At 28.0% G+C, this 21,304-nt stretch overlaps 1 protein-coding gene across 1 annotated transcript in view; it reads left to right on the top strand.

The window, feature by feature from the left end:
* The window catches only part of LOC145185030 (uncharacterized), an 81,391-nt gene that overhangs the window by 13,395 nt on the left and 46,692 nt on the right, over nt 1–21,304 (top strand). Inside the window, exons 5-23 of the mRNA XM_090094359.1 lie at nt 406–465; nt 616–2,358; nt 3,358–3,468; nt 3,586–3,702; nt 4,594–4,660; nt 4,738–5,006; nt 5,162–5,336; nt 5,768–5,932; nt 6,333–6,550; nt 6,684–6,713; nt 6,873–6,933; nt 7,072–7,352; nt 8,206–8,389; nt 8,590–8,751; nt 9,381–9,619; nt 9,731–9,927; nt 16,619–16,885; nt 16,967–17,210; nt 19,680–20,759. Of these exons, the coding sequence (XP_089950485.1) occupies nt 406–465; nt 616–2,358; nt 3,358–3,468; nt 3,586–3,702; nt 4,594–4,660; nt 4,738–5,006; nt 5,162–5,336; nt 5,768–5,932; nt 6,333–6,550; nt 6,684–6,713; nt 6,873–6,933; nt 7,072–7,352; nt 8,206–8,389; nt 8,590–8,751; nt 9,381–9,619; nt 9,731–9,927; nt 16,619–16,885; nt 16,967–17,210; nt 19,680–20,759 (5,670 nt within the window). The remainder of the gene's footprint in view (nt 1–405; nt 466–615; nt 2,359–3,357; nt 3,469–3,585; nt 3,703–4,593; nt 4,661–4,737; nt 5,007–5,161; nt 5,337–5,767; nt 5,933–6,332; nt 6,551–6,683; nt 6,714–6,872; nt 6,934–7,071; nt 7,353–8,205; nt 8,390–8,589; nt 8,752–9,380; nt 9,620–9,730; nt 9,928–16,618; nt 16,886–16,966; nt 17,211–19,679; nt 20,760–21,304) is intronic.

Below are 21,304 nucleotides of genomic sequence, written 5' to 3'. Positions count from 1 at the left end.
CATGCATACATACATACATACATACATACATACATACATACATACATACATACATACATACATACATACATACATACATACATACATAAATACATACATATATATTTCTATGTATGTATGTATGTATGTATGTGTGTGTGTGTGTGTGTGTGTGTGTGTGTGTATGCATGTATGTATGTATGTATGTATGTATGTATGTATGTATGTATGTATGTATGTATGTATGTATGTATGTATGTATGTATGTATGTATGTATGTATGTATGTATGTATGTATGTATGTATGTTTGTATGTATGTATGTATGTATATTTCTCTTTTTTCTCTTTAGTTTCTTTTGGATATATTTGTTTTGTTTTGTTTTTTTGGTATTTGCTTTATTATCTTTTTGAAATAAATAATTTAGGTATTAGCAAGTTGTCCAGTACATGCTCTGACTGCCAAGAAGACACTCTAAACCAATGCGGTAAGTGAAAGATTTTTTGTTTTACTTATTTATTTTTTTTTCATTTTTAAAGCTTTTCATGTTAAAAGATAACTTTAGCAAGTAAAATAATAACAGTTGTTCAAAATTATTATTTAATGACTTTTGAAATGATTTAACTTTAACTTTTAGCTTTTGAGCCAACTACAACTCAACCAACCTATCAAACTACAATATTAAGCAGTTTAAATGCTACCATAAAATCATCAACAATTAAATCTACTATAGCACCCACTACAGCTATATCTGGCATTTCACCTACAAAAGAAGATACTTTTGTTACAATTACACAACAGGCTCCCACAAATCAAAATTTTACAACATTGAACAATCAAACTGCCACCATAAAATTATCAACTACTACATCTTTTACACTTGCTGAGGTTTCATATATGAGTGAAAAAACACCAGTTCTAACTAGCATTGCATCAAGCATTCCATACACCACCATAGGTTCATCTATTGCATCTGTTATAACACCTACTGTTGTTTCATCTTCAAATGAAAAAACAGCAGTTTCAAACACAGTATCAAGCATTCTATACGCAACCATAAGTTCATCAAATATTGTAGCTATTACAACACCAACTAGTGTTTTATCTTTAAGTGGAGGTACTACAGTTGCAACCACACAACAGACTGCCACAGGTGGAATTTTTTCAACATCAAGCAATCCAAGTGAAACCATGAAGTCATCAGCTGTTGCAACACAAGCTGGTGTTTCATCTACAAGTGTAGGTACGACACTTGTAACTACACAACAGAGTGCAATAGATAATGTTTTGACAACATTAAACAATCCAAGTGCAGTCTTGAGTTCATCAACTTTTGCTGCTGTTACAACACTGACTGGTGTTTTACCTTTAATTGGAGATACTACAGTTGCAGCTATACAACAGACTGCCACAAGTGGAATTTCAACAACATCAAGCAATCCAAGTGCAACCATGGAGTCATCAGCTGTTGCAACACCAGCTGGTGTTTTGTCTACCAGTGCAGGTACTACACTTGTAACTACACAACAGAGTGCAATAGATAATGTTTTGACAACATTAAACAATCCAAGTGCAGTCTTGAGTTCATCAACTTTTGCTGCTGTTACAACACTGACTGGTGTTTTACCTTTAATTGGAGATACTACAGTTGCAGCTATACAACAGACTGCCACAAGTGGAATTTCAACAACATCAAGCAATCCAAGTGCAACCATGGAGTCATCAGCTGTTGCAACACTGGCTAATGTTTTGTCTACCAGTGCAGGTACTACACTTGTAACTACACAACAGAGTGCAATAGATAATGTTTTGACAACATTAAACAATCCAAGTGCTGCTATGAGTTCATCAACTGTTGCTGCTGTTACAACACTGACTGGTGTTTTATCTTTAATTGAAGATACTACAGTTGCAGCTACACAGCAGACTGCTAATAGTGAAATTTCAACAAAATCATTAGTTGTCACATCTTTTAGTGTTACTAATTCATATATGGGTGAAAAAACTCCAGTTCTTACTAGCACTCCATTAAACATTCCATATACAATGACAGGTTCATCAACTGTTGCACCTGTTAAAACACCTGTTGTTGTTTCATCTACAAATGGAGAATTTCTAGCTACACAACAGACTTCCATAGATGGAAATATGATAGTTTCAAGCAAATCTAGTGCAACTATAGTTTCATCAACTTTTGCTGGTTTTACAACTCCAGTTGATATATTGTCTACAAATGGAAATACTCTTACAACAACTCAACAAACTACTACAGGGAGTCTTGGTAGGGAATGTAACAGTACTAATTGTCTGAATGGTACATGCCAATCAGATAATACATGTGCATGCTTCAGTGGAATGACTGGTTTTGATTGCAGTGAAGGTAAGAATTGTTATAAAAATTGTTTTTCAAAAGTAAATTTATGCCTTAAATTTTGTTTGTAATCTGTTAAAAATATATTATTGAGTAAACTGATTTTCTACATAATTTTGTAAAATATTAGGTACTACTTTTATTATTATTGTCTTTTTTTGTTCTCCTAATACAAATAATATAGGGAATAACAAGGAAACTAAAACTATTTAACTGGATTTGTTCAGAAAAATTCAGATAGTAGAATGCCTGTGATAACTTTGACCATCATATAACTTATTACAATGGATTAAAGTACATTTAGAAATGTTTTAAGAATTTTAAATTCTTTTTTCTCTAACAACCATTAATAATATATGCAAAGGGCATATCAATAAAAAAAAGTGCAGCTAGCTTTACCTAAGCTGATTCAAATGTCAAAAGAAAATTCAAGATTGATCACATCTGATATTCAAGTTGAACCAATCAAAAAATGTAGAATTAAATGCAAAGTTAATATTGTTAGGCATTGTTTGCACACTGCTTAATTTTTTGGATAGCATTCTTCAAAAAAGCCATTAATATAATACTTAAACAAATTGATGTACCTAGTTAATTTTTTTGATATAATAGATATATTCAAAAAGCAGTAGTATGTTTTTGGTAAATTGCAAGGATGTCCAAATATAAGCCTTGAAGAATCACTAGACTTAAACTAGTTTTTCAGAAAAACATAAACAAAAACCATTAGAACCACTAGAGTATATTGAACCATCTTCAAACATTTTTTTTTATTATCTTAAGGTTTGTATGGAAATTGAGCTGAGAAATAAAAACAATCCATTTTTATTTTGTATATTTTTGTATAGCAATGTTTATTTAAAGGATTTCAAGAAATACAAATAAAGAGATGATGATGTATTTTAGTAATATAAGTAATAAAATGTTAAGTTTTAATTTATATATCAGCTTAAAGACATAAAAATAGTAGCTGTTCATTTAGGTTGCATAATGTTTGGTATTATTTAGAATGTAAAACAATAGTTAATTGTCTCACAAATCCATGTGATGGTGCGTTATGCTGGCCAGGGTTTGTTTGTAGAGCCAATTATTGTGGAGGCTGCAACTATACGTGTGTTGGTAATACTTTTTCCATAAAAACTAATTTAGAATTCATTTGTATAAATATTATGCCTTTTCCTATTTCAATAATGATTATTTTAAGTAAAAATATATTCTTTTTTTGTTTCTTTTCAGCTGACCTATGCTATTCAAATCCTTGCCTAAATAACTCAACTTGTGTTGCTGCTGAAACATATTTAGGCTATTTTTGTAAATGTTCTGATCCATGGGAAGGCCCAAATTGCAATAGCTGTAAGTGATTTTGCTATGCAAATATATTTAATGGTTATTACAGTTATTGAATGTTTTCAGGCAGTTTTACTTTAGGTAGTAGTGGCATCAACTCTTAAAGGTTACAGGTTTCTTATCTGACAATTCCCAGTTTAGATCCTATATGGTCATTTTTTACTGAATACAACAGATATAAAACAATCTTAACAAAAATTAACTTAGAACTAGTTATTTTTAAATATGACAGTATCATTATATATTATGTTGAACAAGCCTGAGTTTGACTATGCAATAACGCGTTAATATAGAATCTTTCTTTAGCTGTGCTGAAAAAAAAAACAAATTATTTTAAAAAAAAAAACTTTTTATTTTAGAGATGCCTGTCCATATTTGATATAATTAATATCATGTGTTTAAATAAAAGCTTTTTTATGAAAGAGAAATAGTTCATAACATTATTTAACAATGAAAAATTACTAAGTTTTTAAATTGATAGAAACAGAAAGAAAAAAAAATTTAAAAAAACTAAAATGTAAATCATAGAAGTAATTTTTTGACAACAAACTTGTGCAGAGAATTTATTTAAATTATTTTTAATATAATTCAATTTTCATGAATATGAATATTTGTTTTTGGATCCTATATTTTAAAGGGAGCTAGAAAATTGAAAATTGGAAGTAGTCTTGCACTTTGAATTGGGATCATACTTTACGCATGATGGTCTAATAAATGATGTTAAGCTTTTAAATAAGTTATATGAACTTGAGTTGGCTTTTTTTTTTTTTTTTTCTTCAAGTTAAAAAAGTATTAAAAATTGTGCTTGAGGTATTTGTTCTTTTTTATTTTTACTTAGTTAAAAAGTTGATAATAGTTTGATTATTACTTTGTATATGGTTTTCTTCAATATTCCAGTAAAACCATGTGAAGGAGAAATCAAATGTGATGATATATGTGACTATGACAGTAACTTTGAAAAAAGGTTTGGCGGATTTTTGTGGATCATATTTTTTACTATTTACCTTTTAACTTTTTTGTTAAATGAACTGTTACTTTTAGATGCTATTGCAATATGAAGCCAATAAAATCAAATGGAAGTTGTGAACAGGACAACTTTCTATTTGTTGGCAGCACTGGGTACATTTCAATTGATCTAACAGAAGAAAATCAGTTACAAAAAACCAGGCCCATCAAGCATCAAGATATTATAATTCAAGGACAAGCAACTGGCTTATGTTTTGTTTCAAGTTTACAATTTTTTTACACTGACCCAAATACAAAAACAATAAGAATGTTGTTTAACGGTAGTGATGAAGTTTTGATAAATGGTAAGCTTTTACTAAATGAAGATTATTTTTGTGTGTATAAGAAACACAAAAAGATAGCAAGTATTTAAAAACCAATAAATGTGCATGCTCAAAATTTTCCTTTTAAATTTTAACCCTTTTTAATTCATTCTTTTACTTATTACTTTTTGTTGCAGCAATGAATCCTGAGGTAAAACTCTTTAAAGCAATTGCTTATGATGCTTTGAACAATACTCTGTTTTGGGGTGAAGATAAAAAAATATGGGCTTACAATAATGGAACCTCGTTCCTCTGGTTGGAAACTGATGATTATGTTTACTCCATTATTATCCTTTATGAGGAATGCAGGCGGTAATATTTTTGTACATTTAACAATATTGTTATTTAATGTCCAAGTTGTAAAAGGAAGTTTAAAAAGGAATAAACTTAGATGCTTAAAAGTTCCTGTAACACCATTGTATTTTTATTTTCAATTACCAGTTTTATTCTGGAACTTTCATTTACCTGTTTTATTCTGGAACTTTCATTTACCTGTTTTATTCTGGAACTTTCATTTACCTGTTTTATTCTGGAACTTTCATTTACCTGTTTTATTCTGGAACTTTCATTTAAAACAACTACTGAAACTTGCTTTAAATCTTATTCATATTTTATTTTACATATTTAGTATTATTAAACTTTTTCAGACGTATATTTCATTTTACATATTTAGTATTATTAAACTTTTTCAGACGTATATATATATTTTATTTTACATATTTAGTATTATTAAACTTTTTCAGACGTATATACTGGGCTGAGAGTGGCAGCATCTCACCTGGAATATATTACACCTCCCTTAATCCATTGGTTCATGAACGAAAGGTTCTGTATCGTTCTAAAAGTCCAGTATATGGTTTTGCAGCAGATCATGAAAACCAGAAGTTCTACTTTGTCCAAGATTTAAAGTAATTTTTTTTTGTTTCAATTTATTGTTTTTTTTCTTTTTATTCTTTTTTTTTTTTTTTAATTTTTTGTTGTTACTGTTCCTACAATCTATTCGATTGTATAAGTTTGTTCCAATTTAAAGAAAACTATAAAAGATATCTACATCATGATGTAATAATTGTCTATTTTACACTTATAGTTTAGATGGAAACTGCTAAAACTTTTTTAGTTGTGTCATTCTCATTTTAATTAATACACAAGCTTAAGTATTACTTCAAAAATTAGTATTAAGATGGCATGTTTTAAAAATGATAAGAGTCTCTATAGTCTCTGGTAATTTAAGGTAAAGTAAGGTAAAGTAATTATAATTCTATTTTATTTTTTGCTCTTTAACATTTTGATCAAAAAGATTTTTTTTAGATTCTATTCCATCAATTTTGATGGTTCTTGCCAGCAATATTTGGGAGAGAGTCCAACAAATATATTTACTGTTGTTTATTTTGAAAATGCACTGTTTATGACAGTAGGAGGTTCAAATAGTCTAATGAAATATGATATTGTTAGAAATAAAACTATTAACATAATTAAGTATGAAAACGGACCATATGGTTTAGCTGTTCATCAAGCTCCACCTGTTCGTAAGTTTTATCTTAAGTTCATTTTTCTGATGACTAGTCAATAAAAAAAGTGATGATTGTAACTTAACTCTCTCTATTTCTACCTCTGTATGTGTGTGAGTGTGTATAACTTGTTGATATTTTTTGCTCTTAGGATTTTGTGAAGAAAAGTCAAAATGTACAAGTAATGAACAATTTCAACAATTTCAACTTTAATCTAGTTCTTCTTTTTTGTTTTCTTTCTTTTTTTTTTACATCAATATATTAATATATATTATTAAATTTGTTCCATAACTAAAAATCAGCTGTATTTTCTTAATAATCAGATCTTTAATTTTTTTAGAAAGCTGCTGGGACAATGGTGGTTGTAGTGATATATGCAATGTTACAAATAATGAAATTATGTAAGACATTGATTGTTTTTCTAAAAAGATTTATATTTTTTTGGAATTTACATTTATTGCTGGGAAATCATTCTATCAAAGAAAAGATTTCAATTTTTATCCCAAGACATTTTTATTTAAAAAAGTTTCTTTTTCTAGATGCTCTTGTTCAGAAGGTATTCTTGCACCTGATAATCGCACATGTTATGATGATACAACATTTATGTATGCCTCCTTGAGTAATAGTGTCCTAAGATGGAATGAAATTGGAGATCTTGAAACAATCAATGATTTTCATGATTCTGAAGGAAGTATAAATATTGTTGCTATGGATCATGATTTTGAAAAGAAACTTCTATATTATTCTCTAAATACTCCTACTCTCTCAATTATCAATGTAATGAATATAAACGGCAGTAATAGAAAAGCATTGTACATTGGTGAGTTTTTGTGTCAGCTTAGTTTAGTAAGGTTTTGTTTTAACTTACAAATCTTATGTTTGTTGCGCTTTGATCTTAAAGCAAAATAATCATTTTATATAACATTAATAATTCTTGAAAACAACAAAATATTAAATCTATTATTTGACATTTTCTGAATATTGTTTATTTGTTATTTCCTTAAAAGTATAAAAAAGAAAATTCTGCTTTCAGCAACTAGCAACACCTTTTAAAAATTATCAAGGATGAACAATTAAGTTGATATATCATTGAAAATAGAATAAGAAAACTCACAACTAGTGAACTCAAAACATGATGGTATTAATTTTGTGCATATGATTTAATAACAGTATCAATATCATTAAAATTATTTAAATATCAACATTGAATGCATTTAAAATAACTCTTAAAATTATTAAATATCAATATTGAATAATGTAATAAGTTAAGTTTATACAGAGATACTGGAATTGTAATTTGTCTGATTTTGAAGTCACATGATGAATGTTCAAAAAGGGCTCATTAAATTTGAATGATTTTATATATCTTAGTTATAAACTCTTATGAAAATAAGATTTTCAAAGTGAAAAAAAAAAAAAAGATTTTTAAAATGTCTCATGTTCTTTAGAAGAAGTTAACAAACAAAATCATTAGAATAAAATGATAAATATTGTCATTTGATAAATATACTCATAACATGATAATGCTTGATAAGACGTTACAGCATCTTATCAAATGTCAACAATTTATGAGTATAGTGAATCCTTTTTGAAAGATTTGAATTAACAATCATTGTTACCTTTGCAAGATTTGCAAGATCACTTTTGCTCATAAATCAATATTTTTATTTCAGTGAAGGGTGGTGTTGTTGATGGCATGGCATTTGATTGGACAAGAAACATCCTGTTTTATGCTGAAAAATGGAGTGGTGTTTATTCATTGAATCTCACTGCTGAGATATTAACTCCAGTTTTAGTTTCAAGAAATCAATCATCACTTGTTTATCCCAGAGCAATGGTTTTGGAAAATTGTGCAAGGTAAGATCTATTTTACATAAAAACAAGGTTTAACAGGTTGATAAGATAACAATTCCAGTCTTTTTTTAAGGAAAACTGTTTTTCTTTTTATTTTGAAAACTGAAAATGAAACTGTGATAAATCTAAGATTTGTTTGTTTAAAGTCTAAATTTTATTGGCTAGTAAAGTTTTACACTGAGCGAGAAGTAATGTTTGTTTAGATCACTGTTTGTGACATTTTGGGGAAATAATAGTGGATATATTGCAAGGTTTTTCTTGAACAACACAATGACAATTATTGCAGGAAACCTTGTTTTCCCCAATTCCTTGGCCATAGATCGTGAAGATAAAAAGTTGTATTGGGCAGATTCATTTCATAAAAGGTTAATCTTGTTTGTTTTGTTATTGTTGATGATATTATAGTATTTGTGGTTTTTGTTACTTATTGTTTTTATTTCCTATCCCACTTGGAGTTTATTCAATCAATTTGTGCAAATAATTTTAAAAGTTAACTGATGAATTTATAAGACATTTATAAGTATTGGTTAGACTAACAAGAACATTTTCTTTTAAATATAAAGCTTAATTTCTGCCTGCAAAGTGTTATCTTTAAAACACATGGCAATGTGGTTATAGATGCTTATACACCTAGACCAACCTTTCTTGGAAACATTTTTCTTGGAAATATTTTTAGCAGTCCAATTCCATTACAAGGATTTAGTTAAAGCATATCAAATAATATAAGTTTTATTGTTCTATAAATCTCCTAAACAATAAGTAGTTTAAAAAAGCTATCATACACCTTGTTTAGTTTTTAACTATGTTTATTGCTTTTAACAAACAGTGCATGGCAAACATACTATTAACAATCTAAATAAAAGATGACACATTAAAAAATAAAATCAAAAGTTTTTATTGCATTAATAAGATGTCTGTAAAATATTTAAAGTTGGAAATAACTTTTGGTGTTTTTTTAAATTGACTAATTTGCATAAGTTTTTATCACTTGTAGAATTGAAAGTTCAAATTTTGATGGTAGTTGCAGACAGATTATAGCATTTGTTCAAGGTTATTATCCATTCAGTATGTTTTATTCTAACAAAATGCTCTTTTGGATTAATTGGGTGGATTTAAATAGCAACAACCAAAATTCTATCATGGTTACTAACATAATGGATAAAAAAACAGTTTCCTACAAAAATATCAGTAGTCGGGGTTATGCTTTGCACTTGTTTCAAAATGAATCATTTGGTAGGTTTGAGTTTCTTACCTAAACTTTACTGATTAAAGTATTTATATATTAATTTCACAATTTCATAATATTATGTATTCAAATTTGTTTCTAAATTAATTTTATTTTAGGCCAGTGTAGCAGCAATTTTGCATGTGAAATATTACCTTTTTTACCTGTGTATCCTCCTAATAATCAAAATCTTTTACCGTATGGTGATCTTGCTTTTGATAGTAAGGTGCCACCTGGTGATGACAATGGAGTTGAATTCATTTTATCAAGATACATTCCATTGTTTTCAAACTTCCCATCCATAAACCGAGTCTATGTAAGTATATTTATAAAATACCAATGATCTCTTGTTTGTAATTTATGTTGCCATCGTTATTATGATTCTTAAATACCTACCAACAACTTCTTATACACAACTATGGATAAGATCTATAGCTAGTTTTTCAAATAAATGATTTTTACTGGGATATATGAAATTAAAATTCTAGTTTTTATATATTTTGAATAACATGGAATAAATAAGGGCTAATGGTTTTAAAGTGACCTAAGGAAAAAGCCATTAAGTTAAGTGATTAGGTGATTATTATTATTAGTAAAAATTTCAAATTGAAACTTATATGATATAATAATATCAAATGTAACATTATACATAATTTATAAAACATGAAATACTATATATCATATTATGAAATATATATTGTAATATAATGTATATAGTATTTTTTAATATGTATAATACAATGTATATAATATAATCAGACAAGTATCAAATTAACAAAGAAAACACTGGTTAAAAAAGTTTTTTATCATCAACCTGTATAGGTTAACTAGATTTTGTTTCAAAAACTGATTTCAAATGTGCATTTAGTTTTTGTACAGCACATCTAGTTACTGATTTAAGACCGACAACATTTATAATATACTAAACCTAATATAATGCTTTTCGATATTAATGTAATGTTCTTATTCATTATTGATCCTTTAATATGTCAAATAATTGCAGTCAATATTTTTTAAACTCAAATGTAGCAAAAATTATCCTTATATCTTTTGCTACATTTGTGGTTCATTTACAATCTTATTGCAACAAGGAACATTATAAATGATCTAGGTAAAGTATATCTGCTGTATTTTAGATCTCTAAAAAATAATTGTTGTTTCTGCTTAGTTAACACCTGTGGATTTATTGCAAACAAACACAAAAAAATCTATAATACTTTTGTATTTGTTTACATGCAATCATCTCTTATACCAGTACACCATGATAAATAAATCCAGTCTCTGCTTCTATACTGAATGGAATTGAGTCTATGCAACATATAATGAATATAGAAGAGAGTACATCTAGTAGATAATAAATCTTTAAATAGGTTCTGATTACAATTCTAATGATGGAGACAGCAATATGCAGACATTTTGTCAAAGGGTAAAGCTGTATTTCCTGTTTCTTGTTTGAAAGATAAACACTTGCTACAGAATACCCTAGTATATAATTAATTTAGTCAGATTCTTCAAAATGGCCCCTTTTTCTACTATATACTACTGATATTAAAGGTCTTTTCACAGGCATATGTAGTGTTGGGGTGGCACTTCCTCATTTACTCATTAATCTGAAGTTTAGAAGAATTTCTGTTACACAAACAAAATACCTCTAAACTTCTAAATAGTATCATTTAAAAGTTTAGAGGCATTTCTGTTACACAAAGATATTGTGTTACAGATATGTCATTAAACTTCAAACAGTACTGTTCACCTAAAGGAGATCTAAAATAATATGTATTTCTTTATATTGCTTTATATTTCTTAGTATTTCTTCAGGTATCAAGTATGAAGCTCACCAGTAGAAAATCTATGGAGAAATTAAAGTCTTAAGTTGTTAACCTTTTTACAAGATGGGTTAACTTAACAAAGGGCTGCTACTTCCTCTATTTTGGATAGTTGTGGTAGTGACATAAACTCATAAATGGTTTTTAAGATTTAAACATACATTAACATCAATATATTACATCAACAACAAGAGAAGTAAAAATATTTTCTTGTAGAAATCTATAAACAAAGAGAATTCGGACTTTGTGAAAAGTATGTTTAAATCTTAAAAAGGCTTTCAGTACCTGGTTTCCATGTTTCCAAGATCAGTTCAGCTTAGTTGAAAGTAGGTATTTTTGTTAGACCCCAGATAAAACAAATAACGCTAAATGAATAAATCATGAAAAGCTTCAATGCATTTGAACTTGATGGTTGAAAGGAGTTTATCTAAGAGACTCCTGTATAGGTTGATTTAGAATTTACTCCATGCATACCATAAACTTGGCAGCTGTGTTTTATATTTTCAAGCAGAATAATGCTTTTTAAAACAAAACTTTGTTCTAGATATTAAACTTTTTTACTTCCAATAGCTGTTCCAATAAGTCAGAGAATCTCTGTTCAGGGAATCTCTGTTCTGGTTTGCAGTTTACTAGGGTTTGGTTTGTCTTTCAATTATCTGCAGAAGTTCCAGTTGATGTAGAGACTGAGTGACAGGAGTCTTATAACAGAGTTCAGTGTCAGAAATCAGTTCTTTTCAGTTATCAAATCCTATTCTCCAATTTTCATTATCAGGAGCTCTGTTACTTCCACTTTATTTAATAAAGGAGAAGGTGGATTTACATTTAAACATCAGTTCTCTAGCTCTAACAATGGAGTAGGCATCAACAACAAGAGAAGTAAAAATATTTTCTTGTAGAAAACAATAACTATTTTACTGAACAATTGGGATTGTAATATCTTGAATATATTTATCCATAATTTAAGCAGTCTAATCAAATAACAAGCTTAAATTGGATTTAGAGCAACTAAATTTTAAGACTAAATTTTCTAAAATTTTGTCTGGAGCAGATGCTCTAGACAAAAAAATACCAAAAAGAATTCAATTAAGTTATAAAATATGATTTATTATTAATAAGATATGAGTTAAAAGAAAATGCAGATAAAGGAAAAAGAAAAGTTGGGAAGTTACACATCTTGCTTGTTTAAAGAAATCATTATAAGCTCTAAAAATAAAAACTTTCTTTTTATGTTAATGTTGTTGAAAATGAAACAGCTCAAAATTTGAACAATTATGAAGTATGGTTTCCATTATGGTTTCATAAGATCTAGCTCATCAATAATAACAGAAATATGTTAAATTTAGTTGAACAAAATGATGCAAAAACTGACAACCATGCAAAAATAGAAATGACAAAAAACAGAAAAAAAAATTACAATCTGATGTAAAAACAGATAAACACTCTAAATTGATCAACAGGTTGACCCATCTTCTTTCATGATAATGCCATACCACACCCTGCACAAAAAACTGACTGTGGAAAAACTACAGGAATTAGAGTTACTCACCAAACTTACCCCCTGGATGTCTTATCCTCTGTATGTAGGAATATATTATATACAGGGTATCCTAAGAAGATGTATATATATTATAGTTGAAAATCAGGTTTTTATTATTATTTATTAATCTTTTAGCATATAAAGCAGCTTACAGAAATTATTCTATTATTTTGTCACTGTCTGTTCTCAAACTGATGTCCATGAATACTTATAGACATAGATGTATACATAAGAGAAGAGTACTTCTTCTACTGCAATTTGGACATTTATTTTAATAGGAAAATAATTTAGGAAATTATTGATTTTTGCTCTCCAGATTTTATATCAACAATCTGAATAACATGCTGTTTGAATGGCAAGAGTGTATATGCAGTATGGCAATATATTTCGATGAATAAAATAATTCCTTATACAATGGCTTTCAAAAATAATTCCTTATACAATGGCTTTCAAAAATAATTCCTTATACAATGGCTTTCAAAAATAATTCCTTATACAATGGCTTTCAAAAATAATTCCTTATACAATGGCTTTCAAAAATAATTCCTTATACAATGGCTTTCAAAAATAATTCCTTATACAATGGCTTTCAAAAATAATTCCTTATACAATGGCTTTCAAAAATAATTCCTTATACAATGGCTTTCAAAAATAATTCCTTATACAATGGCTTTCAAAAATAATTCCTTATACAATGGCTTTCAAAAATAATTCCTTATACAATGGCTTTCAAAAATAATTCCTTATACAATGGCTTTCAAAAATAATTCCTTATACAATGGCTTTCAAAAATAATTCCTTATACAATGGCTTTCAAAAATAATTCCTTATACAATGGCTTTCAAAAATATAAGATCAATAAGATTTTTTTTATTGATTACTTAAATTACTTCAAATAAATGTTAAATAAATTACTTCAATAGCTGTTAAATAAATGAAGAGAGATTTTTTTACATTTTTAGTTGGAATACATTGTATGACCAAAATGAAAAGAAAAAAAATTTTTAAAAAGTATCACTTTTGATACCAAAATCAATCAAAAAAGAGATATAGGTCAAAAAACTGTAATAAAAAAAATGTGTCAAAAATATTAGATCATGCTTTAATTCAGTACTTTTACACAGACTCAAATAAGTTTTTGCATAGATTCAGTCTGATGCATACATGATTCATTTAGGATCTTATTCTAAATTTTTTCTAACACAAGTTTCAGTTGCGCAAAGCATTCCACTTTCTCTCTTGATAATTTTTTGTCTGTCCATGACCAAATAATTTAGATGGGGTTCAGGTCTGGTGATCGTACTAACCAGGGTAGAAGAGTGATGTTGCCTTTGAAACCACTCTTTTGTTGCTAGTATGTGCCGCTTCACCATTTTAGTTGCTAGTATGTGCCGCTTCACCACCCTGTTGGAGAATTTCAATTTTTATGCCTTCTAAAAATGAGCTAGCAGTAGAGTAAAGCTTATTTTCCAATGTCTTTTTGTAATTATACTGGTTAATTCTCCCTATATATATATATATATACATACATACATACATACATACATACATACATACATACATACATACATACATACATACATACATACACACACACACACACACACACACACACACATACATACATACATACATACATACATACATACATACATACATACATACATACATACATACATACATACATACATACATACATACATACATACATACATACATACATACATACATACATACATATATATATATATATATATATATATATATATATATATATATATATATATATATATAATCTTATCCCCTTTAAGAAATCCATCCCTATATACCTATCAAGTCACCACCATCTTTTACTCTTGGTATACATCTTTCCTTACATTTCTCTGAAGCTAAATCCTTTAAAAATAAATCTTGATTTATGATTAACCACCTGAAAATTTGATTCATCACTATAAGTAACCCTAGACCAATCTTCTTCTGGTCAGTGAAGTCTTTCCTTACACCAATTATATCTCTTAATCCTGTCACCCTTAAAGGTGCATTTCTTGCTGCAACATAACAGTGAATATCTTTTTTATTAAGAAACCTTTTAACTGTGCTATAACTAACACTAATGTAAACAACCTTACAACTAAATTTAGCTGACAGTTCTCGGTAGCTAATTTTAGGATCTTCTTTTACTCTTCAATACAATAAGCTTTGATCCCTAGAATTAAGTTTTGATGGCCTGCCAACTCTTGGTGAAATCTTTTACGTCAATTTTCAGCGTTGTTTGGACACAGTATAGTGAAACACAATCATAATCTTGCTATTTGTCGTTAACTTTTTCTGTTATCTTTGGATAGACAGATTATTTGCCATGTGACTTCTTGTGATAGTGATTTTCTGCCCATTCTGCTTCTGGTATGCCAAGAATTTACCAATTGAAGTATCTCTTGAAATACTGGTTAGAACTTGATTTGATTTTCAAATTTGTTTGTAATTTATATTAGTCAAAGCAAGTACAATTTTTCAGGATTCTCATATAATTGATTTAAGAGTTATTAAGTTTAAATTAACTGACCTTATATTTTTGATACTTTTTTTATCCTTGTTTTTTGACCTAACTCTGTTTTTTGATTGATTTTGGTACTAAAAGTTTCTTTTTTATTTTGGTTTTAAATTGTATTCCAAATAAAAATTTTTAAAAAATCTCTTATTTTTATAAAAAACATAGAAATATTTTAAGTAATTGCTTAATAAGTGACCTTATATTTTTAAAAGCCACTGTATTTGTAAGTTATCAGCCAAATTTTTTTCTACAAATTTCATTCTTTATGACTTGCTAACTTTGAATTTCAGTTGCAGACGCTATCTCAGGTGTTCCTATTCCGAATGACACAACATGATTTCTTTTATTCATTTTAATTGAGCCCCTACTTTTCTGTATTGAATGAATGATGAATGCTACCTATGTGCTGTGTTTTTTCCATTTAATATTTGGAAAATTAAATTGAAAAACCAGTGCATCTCTAATAAATACAAATCTGTCAAAGTTATATATATCCTTCCAAAATTACTTTGGTGTAAATTCAAAAAATCATCTTCTATTTCAACAAGCTTCAACTTCTCTTTATTGTAAATGGTGGTAAAATAAGTTTATAAAGTAAAATAAAAAAGAGTTGTGTAATTGTCACATACTGATAACAACATAAAACTCTTGATAAGGCCCTTTTAAGCCAGACACACACATTTTAAAGTGTTTTCTTATTTACTAAATATTTTTTTGTTACTTAAAACAATAAGAGGCTTATAGTGTATCCAATCTAATAAACTTTAAGTAAAAGATTAACCTTCAAAGAGATTCATCATAAACTTAAAGTCCCATATTCATGGTAATGCAAATGCTTTAATTTACTTCAAATAACAATAAAAGAAGTTTTTCCTAATAAATATGCAAAAGCATAATAATATCCCTGAACATCATGAGTTTCTCATTGAGTTAAACAAAGAAAAAGAAAATTGACTTTTTTTTAAAAAACCATTTTCATTTAATGTAGTATTAAATACATAAAATATTTAAACTTTTTAATATTTAACCTTTTGTATTTTTACAGTTTATTTCTTGATTGCTGTTAACAAATAAATGTTTTAAAAATTTGTAGATAAATGTGAATGGTATTATTTCACTTGATGGTGTCAGTGCTGTTTCTGAAATTACAAGTATCACTAGTCAGCCTCTACTAGCAGTTTATGCTGCTGATTTTAATATTTCTCAAGTTGGTAATGTATACTATAGAGAATCAGTTGATCCAGCTGTGCTAATGAATGTCACTGCTGAAGTAAGAGACACATATGATGCTTCTTTCAATGCTTCTCACATAATTATTGCCACTTGGGAAATGGTTCCTGCATTTTCTAACCCAAACTTGGTATGTTTGTAGATATCAAAAAACATGTTTTTTTTCCTGCTAAGACTGTTTTCATATTTTATTTGATTGTTATTACTTTAGATGAGCACATTCCAATCTGTCATTGCATCAGATGATACAAAATCATTTGCTATATTTTACTACCAGAGGCTTGATGCAGTTGGTGGGCAAGTCGGATATGTCAGTGATGTTTCATGCTCTCCACTTATTTTACCCTTTAAAAATACTGATTTGCTTGAACTTGGAAAAGTAGTGTTAAAGTTATCTGAATGTGATAATTCATCAATTACAACATCTACCCCCCCAAATAACACAGGTTTTCCCGGTTATCATTTTATTTTAATGAATTTCTTTAATAGTTTTGAATCCAAAGTTTGGTATAGTATTAATAACATATTTCTTAATGTACTCATCGTGTTTTTAATATAGAAATAGCTATTTTATAAATTTAAGATAAATAAATCAGTATTTAAACATGATTTATCTTAACTACACTACAAATTTTAAATTTTTTTAAAATTTCAAGAATAAAAGTTAACCTTATTACAATTTTTATATAATTTTTATATTGCAAAACAAAATTTTTTTTGTAACTAGTTATAATGATATAAAGTGTTTTTAATCAACATTTTAAAAATATTTTTTTAAATACTTTTACCGATTACGTAACAAACACCATAGAGAAGATATTAGTTGAATTGGTTAAACTGCATTTTTATGAAATATAAAAGTATGTTCTTCAAATAGAAACATTTTTAAATGTATTTTTGTCTTTTATATAACTTTTTTCTTTTTTTTAAACTAGGTCATTGTGTAATAAACATTTCATCACAGAAAATGCTGCATTTTATTTCATTTGTTTCTGGGAGTAATTAAAAAAAAAGAGGTCTCAGTGATAATGTTGCCAAAACAGAAAGCAAACAAAATAAAATAATACATAGCAGCATCCAACCACTAAGTTTTATTAATTAGAATCATTTCATAGTGTTGGTTATTAATCAATTAGGCTTAAAAAAACTACATTTATCAAATTAACATGATATTTAACTAATAGAATTATCAAAAGTGAATCTGAAAAGATATGATAATATATATCATCACTACACTTACATTTGTTTTCAGGATAATAAAATCACTCCTTGCCTTGACACAATAAAAGTCAAGGCAACTATTTTCAAGTCTCATTTTGGATTCAGTATTTTGTTATGATCTTTAGATTAACCTTACCACCACTGGCAACTTTTCAAATAGTGATGATATTTCTGAGACATTAAAGTGATATACAATTTTTGCATTTTGCTATCTATGTGAGCAAAAAAATTTGAAAGGAGATTTAATAATAATAAGAGCAAGTTTGTTAGCACATTTTGAAAGGTTATCACACAATTGCTAACAAGGTCGAATTCATCTTTTTAAAAGACTAAATTTTTAATACCAATGTGGCAGCCTCTTGAATCAATTTTTAACAAATTCATTCCTAAAAAAGAATTGATCTGTTTGATGAAACTTTTTTGATTTTATTTCTTTTGTGGCCTTATTCAAGAATGAGTTATTATTATCTTATAAGAAGCTTCAACAATGGCCAGGAAAAGTAAATTTCTTTACATAGGATCTCATAACATCTCATTTACATTTCGTAAGAAATATTTTAGATTGAAATCATTATTATATATGCATGTCAGAAAATCCCTGCTGGTTTCCAGAGATAAGTTCAAAAGTTTAATAGATTGTAATAAGAGAATACCTTACTCCTTCAGAAAGTGGAAGCAATTAATTTTTAGTGATGAAGGTAATTTTGAACTAATAAGCAGGAAATGTAAAAGAGAGTTTAGCAACAGATCTTTTACACATTAAGACTTTTAGGTGGTGACAACTTTTTTGGCAGAGGACTGCTTCAAATTTATCAAGCTAGGTTTGTACAGCATGTATACAAGTTGAATCAGCCTACACTTGAGAACGTATTAGCAGATTGATTACAAGATGATGCTCCTGCCAATTCAGCTTGCATAATCAAAGTATGGTTAGGAATACATAATTTAACCTGATGCCTTGGCCAGTTCATGAACAAAATATTAGTCAGGCTCCACCTAACTTTAGTATGGAAGCCTAAAGAAGCACTAGAAGACAAGATTTTAGCATTTTTAAAAAACAAAACAGTTCAGTTCAAAAAATCTAAAAATGAAATGTACATTTTTTAGGAAAATTAAAAAATGAAGTTTTAGTTAATTTTTGTTCTAGGTGAATGAAATCTAAATGCTCTTCTAGCAGACTTTCATTCTAGCATTTCAGAATTTCAGAATTACAGCATTTCAGAATTACTTCCTGGTAAATGAAGTGACATTCTTACCTGTTTCTTCCTTACTCTGATCATTCAAAAAGATTATTAGAATTTTTAAAGTAACATTAAGCTATTTACTTACCTAACTTAGGATTGACTTACCTAAATTAATAACTATTTAGCTAACTTAGAATTCACTTACCTAAATTAGTAATTACTTACATAACTTAATAATTATTTACCTAACTTACTATTGTTTTTACAAAATATAGTGGAAAAGATTCCTAAACATTTTTACATCATTTTCCAGAAAAAAAAAATGTATTATTTTCCACTATTGATAAATTTCTTAATTGATTACAGCAATTAAGTAACAGTGATTTTTAAAATATTTCATTAGTATAATAGTTAACTAAAGATCTTTGTCTGAAAAAAATTGTGAAAAAAGTTTAAATTTAAAAGAACTTTGTTACAAGCATGCCTTTAAAGCATTTTACATATTTTTTCTTCTTTTAGATACTGGCAAAATATTATCAATGAAGTTCGAATATATTCAAAATCTATTCCAAATTAATGCTTTCAATTATCTTGGTGGTAGTTTTCTTGACAGTAATTCAGTTACTTTTTCCCAGATTGTATCAGGGTCTTTTCCTTCCAACTCTTTTTTGACATATATTGGTTGGTACCAATTATTTGTTGCAACATTTGTTGGAAACCAAAACTTGAATCAATTCAACTCACTTTTATTAATGTCTGTTGATTATTTCCCGCCTTCATTAGCACGCCAAGTTCAAGCTGGAAAGTTTCGAGCTTTGTCATACACAACCATAAATTGCATGTACCAATTTTTTATAACTGAAATGGACAGCTTGCCTGTAATAAATATAAATGCTTATTCACCTGTTTATAATAAATATCAATCTGATTTCCCATTAATATGGCTGTATAATGTAACTGCTAATGGATTTGGTGTATGTTATAAAGAGCAGTTTGCTTTCTCTGAATTAAAAGATATTTGGATAAGCTATTTAGCTGTTGCTACCCCTGTTAGAAATATTTCTGAAGCACAAACCTATATCTTTGATACAAACCTAAATCTTGCTGCAGGTAATGAGGAACGCTTTTGTGAGAAGATCAATTTTACTTATCGCTATTCAGAGATACCAATGGTCTTTGTGACACCTGAAGTATTAGTGCCCGATTTAGGTGCTATAACAAATGAATCAATGTCAATTATCGGTAACTTAATTACATGGGTCCATAGTATTGACAAAAATTATGTAACTGTTTGTACTAAAAATTCTTGGGATAACCAAACTCATCGATCATTCCCAGTAAAAGTTCACTATACTGTAATTGGAAACATAGATGCTTGTTCTTCGAACCCTTGTGCAGAAGAGCTGGAATGTCAGTTAGATGACAATTCAAAACCATATTGTGGATGTAAAACATCATGTCCTTTAACAACTGATGAAGTATGCGGTGCCAATTTTGTAACATATTCAAGTGAATGTAGTATGCAAATGAGTTTATGCAAGGAATTCGGAAACAACACTGAAATTTGGCCGCCATTGGCTTATAAAGGAGCATGCAAACGTAGGTTAAATTTGGTTTATTTTAATTTTCTTCAATTGTTTTTTTATGATCTATTGTTTTTATGCACAGTTCAGTTATATTTCCTAATATCTGCCTGATGAGAAAATAACTTTTGATGCTATGGTAAAAGTCATTTGTAAAAAAGTTTTTAGAAAAATCAATAATTCTTATTGACTAGCATAAATATTTTTTTCTTATATAGCTGTAGCATTTCACAATTATTTTATCATTTGCAGAATTCTGCATGTTGTTTTAAATATATCTAACAATACAACTGATAAAATTAGTTATAATTTATTCTGTGCTTATTTTCTTCAATCCAAAGTTCTCTTCTTTTATGAAAGATCAAGTTAACTTTTTTCATGGTATTAAGAGATCAATCTTAAGCTTTTAAAATATGTTATAAGAAATGTTAAGATATGTTTACAGTAAAAAAAACTTTAAATAAGTTTTTAAAATGAATTATGTATACTATTTTGTAAGTCACATGAACAGATATGTTATACTTCACAAAAACCCAATTAAACACCTTTAATAATTACTTC

Source organism: Hydra viridissima, unplaced genomic scaffold (genome assembly GCF_058129835.1).
Source record: "Hydra viridissima isolate aposymbiotic clone 2 unplaced genomic scaffold, HvirCarnegie_v1 scaffold_7, whole genome shotgun sequence".
Classification (NCBI taxonomy): Eukaryota; Metazoa; Cnidaria; class Hydrozoa; order Anthoathecata; family Hydridae; genus Hydra; species Hydra viridissima.
The sequence above is the reverse complement of the archived record's forward strand: the minus strand, read 5'-3'. Positions and strand labels throughout refer to the sequence as shown.